The sequence below is a fragment of the Nipponia nippon genome, unplaced genomic scaffold, assembly GCF_047370975.1.
Source record: "Nipponia nippon isolate SJK-2023a ecotype South Korea unplaced genomic scaffold, ASM4737097v1 scaffold_16, whole genome shotgun sequence".
Lineage (NCBI taxonomy): Eukaryota > Metazoa > Chordata > Aves > Pelecaniformes > Threskiornithidae > Nipponia > Nipponia nippon.
In genome coordinates, this window is record NW_028262332.1 from 6,522,921 (window position 1) to 6,535,974 (window position 13,054).

A 13,054-nucleotide genomic window follows, 5' to 3' on the forward strand; every position below is an offset into this window, starting at 1 on the left:
CTTATGTGCGTTCCGATTGGTCGTGGTGGCCCGGCCCGGTATCCGGGTAAGATGGCCGCAGTCGGAGAGTGCTCGCTCCCCGCTCCGTGGCGGCCGGTCTCCCTCACTCACGTCGAGTATCCCGCAGGTAAAGCTCCGCTTCGCCCCCGCCCGGCCTCCCCGGTGGCCGCCGCCCCGCTCTCCCGGGCGGGTCCCGCCCGCCGCTCCACGGTACCCCCGAGGGCCGGGCTGGCGGCTGCCAAATAGTGAGCCATTGAGCGGCCGCCCTGAGGCGGCGAGGCGCGCCTGCGCGCTGGGGGCGGTGGGACCCGCTGCCGGATAGTGAGCCGCGGGGCGACTCGGCGCTGCGCATGCGCCCTGGCGAGGCGCCGTGCTCCAGGGGCTGCCGAGCCCCAGGCGGGGCCGGGGGCCGGGAGGGGGGGTCGGGCGCGGCCCTGTCCCGCCGCCCCGGGGCCCTGGGGCCGGGCCTGCCTTCCCTTTTGCCGCCCTCCCCTTGCCACAGCGCTGCCTCGCCCCCTCCGCAGCCCCCTGGCATGCCTGGCCATGTGTGGCTGCCTCTGGCCCTCGAGGCGCGGGCCCCGCCCATGGCGCGCCCGCTCCCAACAGCCCCGCTGCCGCCCCAGAGCGGCATGGCGGGGCCCAGTGTCCCCTCCCTGCCCCGCTGTCGGGCGCCTGGGTTGATGCTGGAGGTCTGGCTTGGTGCGTGTTCCCTCATGGCATCCCGGGGAGCTGTGCCGTGGCGGGGCGGCCCTGTCCCTGAGGTGGGTATGGCTGCCAGGCGGTTTTTGTGGCTGTGCCGGGAGCGGGCCCCGGCGTTGCGCTTCGATCAGGCGATGCTGTGGGAAACGCCCAGAGGACAAGAGGCACAGGGCTTCCTGTAGGTCAGCTCCTGGCAAGGTGGGTTTGGGTAAGGTCGGTGTTGAGAAGCGATGGCTGCCGGCGTGCAGGACGGGCTGTTCCAGCTGGGGCAGCAGAACGATCTGGGAAGGTCCTGTGGTGCGTCCCTGTGGCACGGCGTGCCAGCAGCCTGGCCCACGTTGTGGTAGGATGAATCCCCTGTCTACCAGTGTGCAAGAGCGAATGGGTCTGTATGGAGATAGCAGCTGTCTAAGCAGTGTCTCATTAGTAACTGTGGTCTTTAGGAGCTCCTCTTCAGGTGCTTTGCACTGTGCTATTTTTAGGCGAGATAGAAAAACTTTTTTTTTTTTTTTCTGCTGCTCCTTGTAATCAAAGATAATAGAAAAAGCAGGGTGTGAAGTGTGAGAATGTTAGTATTGACAGCCTGGTCAAAATCCAAATTTGGTGTTAACGCTGTTCTCAATATTGCTAGTTCTCCTCGAAAGTCCCTAACTCACCATAAAGCGTTGCTGTATCTCCTATTTCAATAACTGGATTTTAGTTCCTGATGAAAGCTCCTCTCAGTAGTGCAATACCTAATGCTTCTAACGTGCTTAGGGATCTTCTGGGTTGAAAGTACCCATTTAGCCAGAAAACTTGAAATGCAATAACACCGGAAAGATCTGGTGCTGGAAATACATTATTTCTTGCCCCCCTCCCCTGTCTGCCCAGTATGTCTGGTTTGTGGTTTTCTGTGATGCTTTATGCGAAAGATTGGCATTTCCTTTTCTGTCTTGCATTTTCCTTCACCCTGTATGTTCTTCTGCCACCCCCCTTCTCAAATATATTAATGCGACAGTTTGGGGGAGACGGGGGAATAATCTTTCCAGTAGTACTGATACATCCATCTTTATATCTTATCTCCTTATCTGAACCTGGCAGTATACGCAGAGCGTCCTGTGCACTATTTGTTGGATTGGTTTGGGAAATGAAGGTAGTTGAAATTGCTGCACAAGGGTTATCTGTCAGATCTTAAAGAATGTGACATAACGCGATTATTTTCTCTCTGCATTGAGCTTTTTTATACAGGCAAATGGAGAAGATGATTGTGTGGAGGGGGTAAAGCACCACCGAGACGAGGGTTATCTATTGAGGGGATGAACGCTGTGTTTGTCTTGGATAAAACATGTAATTATGGAAGCCTATGAAGTGGAGAGAAAGGACTAAAACATTAAAACAGCTGGAGGTACAAAAGTTTCTTAATTTATTTTGGTCTAGAAAAATGAGTTGCAGTAAGATGGTAGGTCTGATACTTTTACCTGGGTTTGTGGAAAGTGCTCTGACTTTATTTAGAAAGCTGCTTATATTCTGTCTGTATACAGCTTAAGTCCAGGTCCATAAAGCTGCTAGATAATGTATATTTATAAAATAGCGATGTTGGCAGTGTGCTCAGCACAATGGAGTTAATGTAGCCTTGTGCTGATAGAGAGGGGTCAGAAAGAGAAATAGATCCTGCTTTTACCAACATAAATTATTAAGCTGTCTTGGCATGTCGTACACTGTTGTATGGCAAACATCTTTTGCTCTTGGCTGGTCCCAGAGGCTGCTGGCCTGGAGTGCAGTGTGCTGAGCCACTGTGGCAACTGGCTCTTAAAATCTCAGGTCTTTCCAGTGCAGAACTGCTGTCATCCCAACTCTCATCTGCCAAGAGTGATGGTCCCTCTTGCTGTGACCAGGTGAAAAGCAGTCACTGCTGATTTCTGTCGGGCAGACAAAGCCCATTATTGTGCTTTGGCTTGTAATTGTGAAGGGGAGACATGTCTCCAGAAGGGTGCTCGTCCTCCCTGTTTTTATCTAACGTTTCCTTATCAATAGCAATATAGTACAAAACGCCAAACACCCATCCTTACTGCTTATGTGGCTGCTCAGTTCTCCAGGGCTTTCTGCAATGTCAACTTTGAGCAAGATCAAATGAGAAACAGCGGATGAATGCTGCGGTAGTCAACTGCAAACTAGTCTGAGTAATGGGATCTTGGAGACCTAACTGAAATACTACCCATAGTAAATGCCAAGATCAAACACAGGGAGAAGACACCAACAATGGCAGTGTCACTTGTTGGTGTGTTAAAGCATGCTGCTGAAGAGGACAGTCTTTAAAAATATTGTCCTGATGTTGCTTTCAGAAATGTTTGGTCCTGGAGCTTTTCATATCAGCAACTGTACTTTGGTGAGACCAAGGAATGATCTGGCATAGTGTCAGGTTGCTGGCAGGTAGGCAGGAATAATCCTTCTTCTGGATGTCTTTCCAGTAATCAGCTGGTGATTGCATCAGGATCGTTAAGTCCTTTGATGGATATATAAAAGCTATAGTCTGAATATGTCCAATTGCTCTTTGAACCCATTTCTGCTTTGGATCTCGCAGTATCTTTGGCACTGAGCTTTGTAACTTAATGTGGTTGTTGTTTCTTTTCTACTTTTAAGTCCACTGCTCAGTAATTTCATCAAGCACTCTCTATCTCATGTGCAGTGAGAGGTAACAAATGTTTGCTGTCCATTTCTCCATATCATTCATAACTTTGTAGAACTGTTGTGTCCTCTGTTTTCCCTTTTCAGGTGAAAATATGAGTTATTAGATATTTTCTGAGCGGCTACTGTTTCATTCTTGTTATCTTTGGCCCCTTTCTATTTGCCTTTTCTGTGTTTACTGTCCTTTTTTTGGACAGTGACACCAGAATTGCATAATAAATTTTTGTAGTGCTGTAACAGGTACTTGTTTTGCTCTTAAAAATGTTATTCTTGCCTTTTTGACTGCTGCAGAGCATTGGATACTACTCTGAGGGTATTGGCATAGGCTAAGCCTGAGTGTTTATTGTTTGATAACAGCTAAACTAAATCCTGTCATGTTGTGTGTATAATTAGGGTTGTTTTTTCCCGTATGCATTGCTTTCCATGGGATGACTTTGCAGACTTAAAACTCATCTTCAGGGACTTCCTGTCTGTAGGGTGAGTTTCACTGGAGAAACATTGAGTTCCTGGTTTGTTTGGGTTTTTTATTATTATTTGGAGAAAAGAAAAAAACCAAACTTCCTCCCTTCAGTGCAGCTGGGATTCTTAAAGCTCTGGGACTTTCTGGGCCTCCTCTTCTCACATTGGGCAAATTCTTTAAGGAGAGAAACCTGGCGTGCCAAAGCCTTTCTCTGCAGAAGGACAGAGAATCTTCCTGTTTTCGGAGTTGTGAAGGGTGTTTGCTACAGTCGGGCAAGCGTGCAGGATCAACCCATCGGAGCAAAGGTGCTCATGCTGTGTGTGTACTTTGGCTCAGCAGTTCTCGTTGCTGTTCGGTATCAGCACGTGTTGCTACTATAGCAATGTTTGTTCTGATAACCCTTGCTGTGATTTCTGTTTAGGGTGGTAGCTTGCCAGTCAGGGTTATTTCATAGCTAAGTAGTATCTGTTGAAAGAAGCAAATACCACTCAGTTGTCTGGCTTCTTTAATGTGAAGTTTTATGTTTAACTTTCCTGCAGAAGTTTCATGTCTGATGTGTGCCTTTTACGCCATAATTTAAAGCCTCCTGAAGATATTTTTACTGTCCCACAGCTTGTGATATCAGGATATGCGCAACTAGAGGAAATGACGATACATCGTGAATATTTACTGCTGTAAATGCATGTGACACACATACACTGCATGTTGTCTGTGCGACTTGCACATGTGCGTTTAGTCAAGAACATACGACCAGCAGCAGTGCCACAAATAGATGGTTCAATAGGAAGCAGTGGTGGCGATGGTAAAGCTAGATCTTGTGGTAGGATGTGGTTAGAGTGCTGTTGATTCACATTTTTACATTATATACAGGTTAAGCTAATGTGGTAAAGCTTGGATATTTCCACTGAAAGAATGCTGGGTAAAATGTTGAATCGCAGCAGAAGCAGATGCTGAATGAAGGCTGTTAAAAAAAAAAAAAAGTGCTTCTGAGCTGTGTATAGTGTTTCACCTATTTATCTCTTGGGTGCCCAAAAATGAGGTAGTTGCGTTCTTTGGCATTTTGAGCCCCAAATGATGTCCAGGAAGGCTGGACTTTAAAAAAGCAGAATTTAAAACAAAACAAAACCCAAGGTATATATTAAATAGATTTTTCCTTTTATGTTTTTCCAGAGGTTTTGTCTCTGCCCTTACTGGTTGGAGGAATTGCTTTAAAATTCCAAAGTGTAGTAAAATGAAGAAAAATAAATTTTTTATAAAAAGGTGTGTGTGTGGGGGGGGATCTGTTTTCTAGATCTGACTGGACTTCAAACTGTCAGCTCTCCTGCAAGTCCCCTTTCCCTGGGAATAAGTCTCTGAGCGCACTGGAGCGTGAGAGTAGATAGGAGTGACACAAGTAATCACGCTCTGAGGCCCCGGGAGCGCTGTGCGGTGATCAGTGCTGGCCTTTCTCTCGCCGCTTGCTTTGCCTTCTTCACTGGGGATTTCCAGTCATTTTGGAGCTGGTTTAGTTAGTGCAGCTCTGCCTTAAGCCGCTCATCTAGCGAGTGCATTTATGATGGCATTAGCGAGTTCCTGGTGTAGCTCCCAGGGCACAGCAGAAATGCTGCCTTCGGTTAGTGCACAGCTATTTATTTGCCTCCTCCCCTAGAAAAAGTCGCTTCAGAATGTGATTCTGTTTGCTGTTAGCCACAGGAATATGAAATATTATTAATGCTATCTCTGTTCTATTTTAAATGGACAGCTGAAACGTTTGGGGAGCAATTGTGTTAAGATTGTCTGAGTAAAGGACTTGGTACTCTGCCTGCAGGCAGCATCTGGGAGCGATAGCTTCTGGTTCTCCACCCCAGGTTCAAGGGTGGGTTGTGTGCCGGTTAAGTCTGGGTGGCTTGATTTATTGGGTATGTTATAACATAACAGAGGATCTTGAGTTCGGTACTACTGATGCTATTTAATTTAAAAGACTAATTCCTTAAGTATTCTTCCACTATCTGCCCAAGAAATAGACCCCCCTCTGAGAAGATAAATAATCTGGTTTGGTTTCTACTTGACAAAACTACAGCTTTTAGTCTTGAAGTGCTCAGCCTTTATGTACCACGGATTAACAAAGTGAATGGCCTGAAACATGGTGATTCCTTGCTGAGGAGCTATCTTCATTTGGTGACACTGGAATTGAGACTATTGGAAATTATTCCTAAGGCTTTCAGCGTAGTTTGGTTGTCTGGTGGCTTGTCTCATGAATTCCCTCGTCATTTAAGACAGGATTAATTTTGTAGAGAGTTTGTGATTTGTGTAAAATCATAAGGGGCTTGATTCACCATTGCCAAGTAACAGATACTGTCACTTACATCCACTTTGCATTACTGTAATATATTGCTGTTCTGCTTTGGGAGCATTTGGGACCCACCTGATGCAAGGCTAACCTGCCATATAGTGCAAGAAAAGTTTCAAATTCGGTGTCTTCTGACGCTTTTTCAGGTTAAAAACAATAATAGAACCTCACTTCAGTGAAAGCCCAGTATTCTTGGGGGTTTTGTCCTTCAACTCTTCCTAATTTTACTGGTGTAGCAAACTAAAACTCCTGCAAGTAATCCTTGCTGATGATGGTGCTGGTTCCCAAATCTAACCCAGAGTCTGGAATTCAAGAGGGATCTGCGCACTGTACCTGATGTAACCACAACGATGTGGCAATAACATCAGCAACGTGAACTCTGTAGCAGTGCAATAACTTTTTTTTTTAATGAGCTCCAGTATTCGGAGGCTGAGGTTAAAGTCCATTTTGCCAAGTGCTGTTTTAAGATGTGGGTGCGTGGGCTGGGGAGACTCGGTATCTTGCAGTGGAATTGATCTAGGAATGAGTCCAATGCTCAGCCTTGCAGAGGCATCCTGTTTCCTTTCGAGAGGAGGGAGGAAGAATAAATTTGTGTGGGGGCTGATCCTTTTGTGTTCAGTGATGGGATGGAGAAGATCCAGTCTCTGAGAACCAATATAGAAAGTGCCCTGTCTCTTAAGTCGCTCACTGGGTTCATACTGCATTTTTGTAGTTACTACTGTCTTTAAAGATTCTCTGGTAGATAGTTCTTACTCTCCTGATGTGAATTGCTGATCTTGGAGCAAAATTACTCTGATAATTTTTTTGTTTCCTTGGAATTTATGCTAACATCTCTCCAATACTTTTGTTGTGTCCTTTTTCAGGGAACAGAGGCAAGAGAAACTTAGATTAAAATACATAGCTGCTCTTTACTGTTGTTTGCCTACTTCTACGTCTGTGATAGTTCAGGATAAAGGTTTTGAGGTACCTTATGATCTCTTGCGAGGTCCCATTGCTGCTTCCCGATGCTCCCTGGGGGATAACTAGACTGTTAACTATTTGGGGTGGAGGCACAAAGTCACTTCTGTGTGATACAAGGGGGCTACTGGTTAAAAAAGTCTCTTCCCCCCCCCCCCCCCCCTTTATCTCCCGCTGTTTAGCTACTTATTTCCTCCCCATTTTGCTAATGCTAGTGTTCATGCAGACACATGGTGAGACAGATTAGGGAGCTGATCCAGCTGAAAACTAACCCATTTTAGTAAGGGAGTGGGAAAGGATTTGTTTGGGGAGTGTTTGCTGGTAATTGCTGGCACAGGGAGGCAGTATGAATGAGAGGGAGGGAAAGATGCTGCCTCTTTTGCAGCAGGCTGTGCTTATGTTGGATTAAAGTGACTCTGGGCCCACACCCGTGGTCATTGTTGTAAATTGGCTGGCAGTAATCTCTGCTGAACGATGCCAAGCTCCTCTCATCCCTGGTTTTGAACCTGCCTGTAAGCACTGCTGTCTTCCTTGCCTCGGCTCCTCTCGGGCTGGAGCAGCAGCAGTCAGCCTGCAAAATGGAGACTTGCTGCAGTGCTGAGTTTGCCCCTCTGCTCTCAGCGATTCAGGGCACCAAGTGACCCATGCTCTGGTGGCAGGCAAGTACCTGTGAAGTTCAAACTGATTTGTTTCTCTTGTTTGTTTCCCTAGGTGATTTCTCTGGTCAGCTTTTAGCTTATTTGAGTCTTGGTCCAATATTCATTATTGTTGGCTTTGTAACACTCATCATATTCAAGAGAGAGCTTCACACGGTGAGTCCTTCTCTCCCTTCTCAGCTTCTCCTCATGACAAAAGTCTTTTCGTTTGTCACCTGGTGCTCCTGTATTCACACTTCTTTTTCTCTCTTTAAAGAGCAAGCTTAGGTAAGGTGATCTTCCTGTCAAAGGACAGCAGGAGACATTACCACCTGTACCAGGTTAAAAGGCTGCTTAGCCTTTGCTGACTTTTCTGTTGCTCTCTGGTATGTTTTGGGCATTATCTGTCCAAAAACATCTAGAGGGGTGTCTGAGGAACTAAAGAATGCTGTTGCAGAGTGGGAACACTCCCAAGATCCAGCAGGATCATAGCACTAGTAGGTTCCTTCAAGATGGGCAGCATGTGCAGGAGATGGTGTCTGTAACTCAGTAGGATGTGCTTTCTTTGAACTACTGAGGCAGGAAAGGGGATACAAAATAAAACCTACAGATTCTTAAGGGAGTGCATCTGTCTACAAGGGCTGCTTCCCAGCTGTAAATCAAATACCAGGGACCAAAGAGACTTGCTTCTGTCCAAATGACCAACGAGGGACTTTTTTGTAATATGTAATGCTTTCTGTCTGCTCTGACAGGTAGTTGGGAACCAGTGTCATGGATAAATTCCCTTTTAGGAGGTATAAACTTCTTGTAACATTTGCCTTCCGTAAACAGATAAGATAGGGGCCAGTGAAAGGATTTTGGCAGCAGATTTCTAGTATAGGGCCATGGTGTCATGGGAACCAGTGGCTCAAGGGACCTGGGAATGGGACTTCTAGGTTATTAAGCTGATGCTGGCTAGGAGAGGCAGCTGTTAAGTTTTGGCAACCCGAAGGTTTCTTGTCAACCCAAAAGAGAATAAGGTAGAGTAACTATTGCACGAATTCATAGGTTTTTGAATACTGGGGCTTGTTAGGTGTTGATAACGAGACAGGTGTTGAGGTTGATTCCCAGTTCTTTATGTGGGAAGTCACCATTGAGCTGGAGAGAGACACTAGCTGACTTGCAGCAGCCTGACCCGTAGCTCAGGACAGAGAGTGAAAAATTGCTTCATCATCTGGAATGGGACTCAGTGTTAAGGAGGCAGAGTATCATTGCCAGCTGGGAATTTGGTCACAGCAGCAGGACTAATTTAGGGGAGGTGTATGGACTATGAATAAAAATAAATGCTATCAGTCTGGCTCAGTTCAGAATGCGAATTCATTTTAGACTGAAGACAGCAACTTCAAGATGAAAATATTCATAGAGGGAAAAGCCAGAAAGTCTAAAAAGTCACCTTTGTAAAGCTATTTACCCAAATAACAGTGTGTGCACTCCCCCTGTTGGTCGTCGGGGAAAGACAATCCCTTAAAACCTGCCCTGTTAAAAAGTGTCACTTCTACACTTGGTGGTGAAGTATGCGAACAGAATTGCTATACAGTGTCATTTCTGTCTCTTTCTGTGTATCATCTGCTGAAAAGCTGCATATACACAATGTGTTGCCAAATACACAAAGTGGGCTGAAAAAGAAATGCTTTTCTTCCTTAGGTAGAGAATTTTGAAGCCATTGGTTTTAACTCCAGTAGTCAGAAAATTAGAAACATATGGTTTGGGGTTTTCTCAACAGAGAGAGCCTGGGAAGTAGATGGATCTTTTAGCTAGGGTGACACAGTTGTCTTGCCTTCACAGATCTCTTTCTTGGGAGGGCTGGCATTCAACGAGGGAGTGAACTGGTTAATAAAAAATGTAATCCGGGAGCCTCGGCCCTGCGAAGGTATGGTATGGCCCATTGGTGTCATGGTGTCGGTTGAGTTTTGAGTGGAATGCTAACTGTGGGGGGTTAGAGGGTATTTTTCTCTTTGCCTCATGTTGGCTTTGGATGTTTGGGTGTACGAAGGCTGGCAGAGCCATCTGAGCAGAGACGTGTCCTGTGAACTCGTGTGCACATACTCCAGCACAGTGGTCTGGCTTCACATCTGGAGCGTTCCAGCTGCTATGTACAGAGTAGACCTTGACCATACTCTTTCTTCTTCTCTTCCCAGAAGCCCATTCAACAGTGACCACAAAATATGGGATGCCGTCCAGCCACTCCCAATTCATGTGGTTTTTCTCTGTCTATTCCTTTCTGTTCCTTTATTTAAGGTAAAAATTCAATGTCAGGTTTTGGCTGTTAATATGTTGAAACACCTCAAATAGATGGCTCCCTTACTGTGTGCCACTTAAGTGGCATAATGGAATTAAATCGGAGGAACTGCACAATTTTCTGTGGCTAGGGTGGATGAAGCATGTCTATCTCAATCTGAATGTAGGACTGTAGTTACCATTGCTGCAAACCGAAGGGTACGGGTGGGCCTCCTATGCCTATCTGGGTACAGGTCTCCTGATTTGCTTTTTCTAAGCCACGATGATCCACCAGTGTGAGGGGAGAGGGGGGGAATAGGGAGGAGGAAAGAAGAGCTGCTTTCTCATGTGTCTACTCAGTTTTGTCAGTGGGGTTGTCTGCAATCTTTTAGGTAATACCTGTTGCCCACTTGCATGACCTTTTAGTTCATCTCCCTTACCAAGCACTGGTTTTACATGCTGTGCTGTGCTTTTCTGAAATTCTCGCTGGGGCATGGCTCTGTCTTGTGGCTCCACGTGTGGAGGAAGACAAAACTCACAGTTCCTCCTAGCTTTGTGGACGATGGAGGGGCTCTGACGTCTTGGCTCCCTGTTGCATATGCTCAGCATGTGCCTTTCACATCAGTTGCAGTAATTGTGAGCATTTTGCTTTCCATCTCAGCAATCCCTGTTAACAGTTGGAGAGAGAGAGAAGTACGGCTTTCTGGCTTCTCTTTAACTGCTGCCAGTGGGACAGATTGCTGCTGGGATGGTATTGAGCTGCCCGTGACCCCACTGGAGTACGGCTTTCCTAGGGTTTCAGAGATAGTGAGAACAGAGATAAGGACTGCTCAGCTCCCTGCCACTGTGCTAATGGCTCTCCATCTCTTTCAGAATGCACCAAACAAACAATGCGAGGTTTCTGGATTTACTATGGCGACATGTGCTGTCCATCTGCCTCGTCACAGTGGCTTTGCTAGTCTCATATAGTAGGTATGGAGCAATTGTTTGTCTTATGCTCTCATACAGTCCTGGGGCCTTTAACAGCCAGCAAACCTGTCGTTCCTTATCCTGCGTTTCTGATCTAATTCTCGATGACTGCGTTGTACAAGTCAGAGCTTTGTGGAAGCTGCTGTGTTGCCATGAGACCCTTCAAATAAGCAAACGAAGGTGCTACATGTGTGGTGCTTTACAGAAGCATTTCTAAAACCCAAGATCAGCTGAGCTTGTACCGATTCCCCATTGGCTCCATTGCCATGCTGTAGCCTCACTGCCTCGCCCTCTTTCCAGCACTAATCATGAAAGCATTACACCATGCCTTGGCACACCAGCATCTGCAGCATGTGGATTGCTACAGTTGATCAAACTCATTGTTTTGCTTGAGCATTAGTTAACAAAAACATTTATAGCTGTTTGACTTGCAAGATTTAGTTGTATTAAGATGAATAAAGAAAATGAAACTTTAATAATGATTTTTTTTTTTCGCTTTAGTAGCTTTAAAAAAATATATATACACACATACATAAAATAAGCTCCAGCGATTGGAAACCAGACAGATTCAGGCTAGAAATAAGGCCATGGTTTCCACAGGAAAGCAATTACCTGTTGGCACAGTTGACTGTACACTAGAGCTGATTCCTTATTACTGGTTATTTTTAAAATTTTGACAGGACAATTTCATAAGAGATATATGGTCTAATTCAAATAAAAATGAATTTGAGGAAATGCAGTGGCCTGTGCTAGGCAGAGGGTCAGATAAGATGATCTTAATGCCTTTACGATATATGGGTGAAAAGAATTTTGAACGTGACTCATGTAGCTCATGTGCAGGGATAACTGAAGAGACCATTAACAGAGTTTTCTGAATGGCTGCAGTCACAGTAAGCATGCGGTGGTAGTGCAGTCTTTGTGCTGTCACGTTTGAGAGCAGCAAAATCATAACAAAAATGCTGTCTATGTTCTTAAAAGCATTTAAGCCCCAGCTTTGGTGGCTTGGAGGGGACTTGCCCTGTTACTGGCTTTGGAAAAGTCTCTTGTGGGAACCAACAGCAATAGTTCCTCAGCTAATCCAAAGATATATGAAGAAGAATGTGGAGGGTTATTGAGTTAAGCTCAAACTAGAAGCGCTCTAAGCTGAAACTGCTGTAGCAGGGAAGACAGTTTTCCCCAGTTTTTTTTCCCCACTTTTTTGCCCTAAGCTTTTTAATTAAAAAAAGATACCCACTTTTAACATCTGGAGGATAACTTGCTCAGATTGTCTGAGGGTCCAGTGAAACATCAGCCCTTGAGTCATGCCTCTTCTTGTTTTAAAGCCTGTTTGGTGACTCTTCTCTTCCACTGCAGGGTTTATTTGCTTTACCACACCTGGAGCCAAGTCTTATACGGAGGTGTGGCAGGGAGCATTATGGCCATAGCCTGGTTTGCCTTCACACAAGAGATATTAACTCCTCTCTTCCCAAGGATAGCTGCATGGTAAGTCTCTCTCTGTTCTGGGGAGGTTTTATTCCTGCAAGTCTGCATTTTGTGGATTGCTGTTTTGCTCATTAAATGAGTCCCTTGCAATGAGCTGGTAACACAGGTGTAGTAGAATTACCTGGCAAAAGAAAATTTTCCTAATCAATTGGTGTAAAAATTGTACCTTGCATCTGAAACAAAACAAACATAAAGATACTTCAGTCGCTAAAATTTTAGTTGTAGCTGTGCAAGCCCTGACTGTAAACGGGCTGCTCAAACTTCTATGAACCACCTAAGTTACAGATGTTAGAAATGAGAATTCCTGGGTTCTGTTCCAGTTTTGCTTACTGACTGTTGTGTAACCTACTTCTCCTCCATGCCTTGTGCACGCATATACAAAGAATCATATGTCCTTGCCTGATACTGTGCGGGAGAGAGAACGTTTAAGCAACTGTACGTTTGTAAAGCCCTACTAAAGGTGTAAGGTGTGGCGGAGTGCTGGAGAAGCTTTTCAAGCAGAACAGACCTTTCTTAATGACCGTCTGACTTAGTGAAATTGCAAAGCCATTTAAATGTAATATAGTCTGGAAACATTGTATAAGGAAAAAAAACCAAACAAAC

At 45.4% G+C, this 13,054-nt stretch overlaps 1 protein-coding gene across 1 annotated transcript in view; it reads left to right on the plus strand.

Annotated features, from left to right (window-relative positions):
* The window catches only part of DOLPP1 (dolichyldiphosphatase 1), a 17,870-nt gene continuing 4,816 nt past the window's right edge, over nt 1–13,054 (plus strand). Inside the window, exons 1-6 of the mRNA XM_009476939.2 lie at nt 1–127; nt 7,821–7,921; nt 9,569–9,653; nt 9,922–10,021; nt 10,874–10,972; nt 12,323–12,451. Of these exons, the coding sequence (XP_009475214.2) occupies nt 4–127; nt 7,821–7,921; nt 9,569–9,653; nt 9,922–10,021; nt 10,874–10,972; nt 12,323–12,451 (638 nt within the window). The 5' untranslated portion in view covers nt 1–3. The remainder of the gene's footprint in view (nt 128–7,820; nt 7,922–9,568; nt 9,654–9,921; nt 10,022–10,873; nt 10,973–12,322; nt 12,452–13,054) is intronic.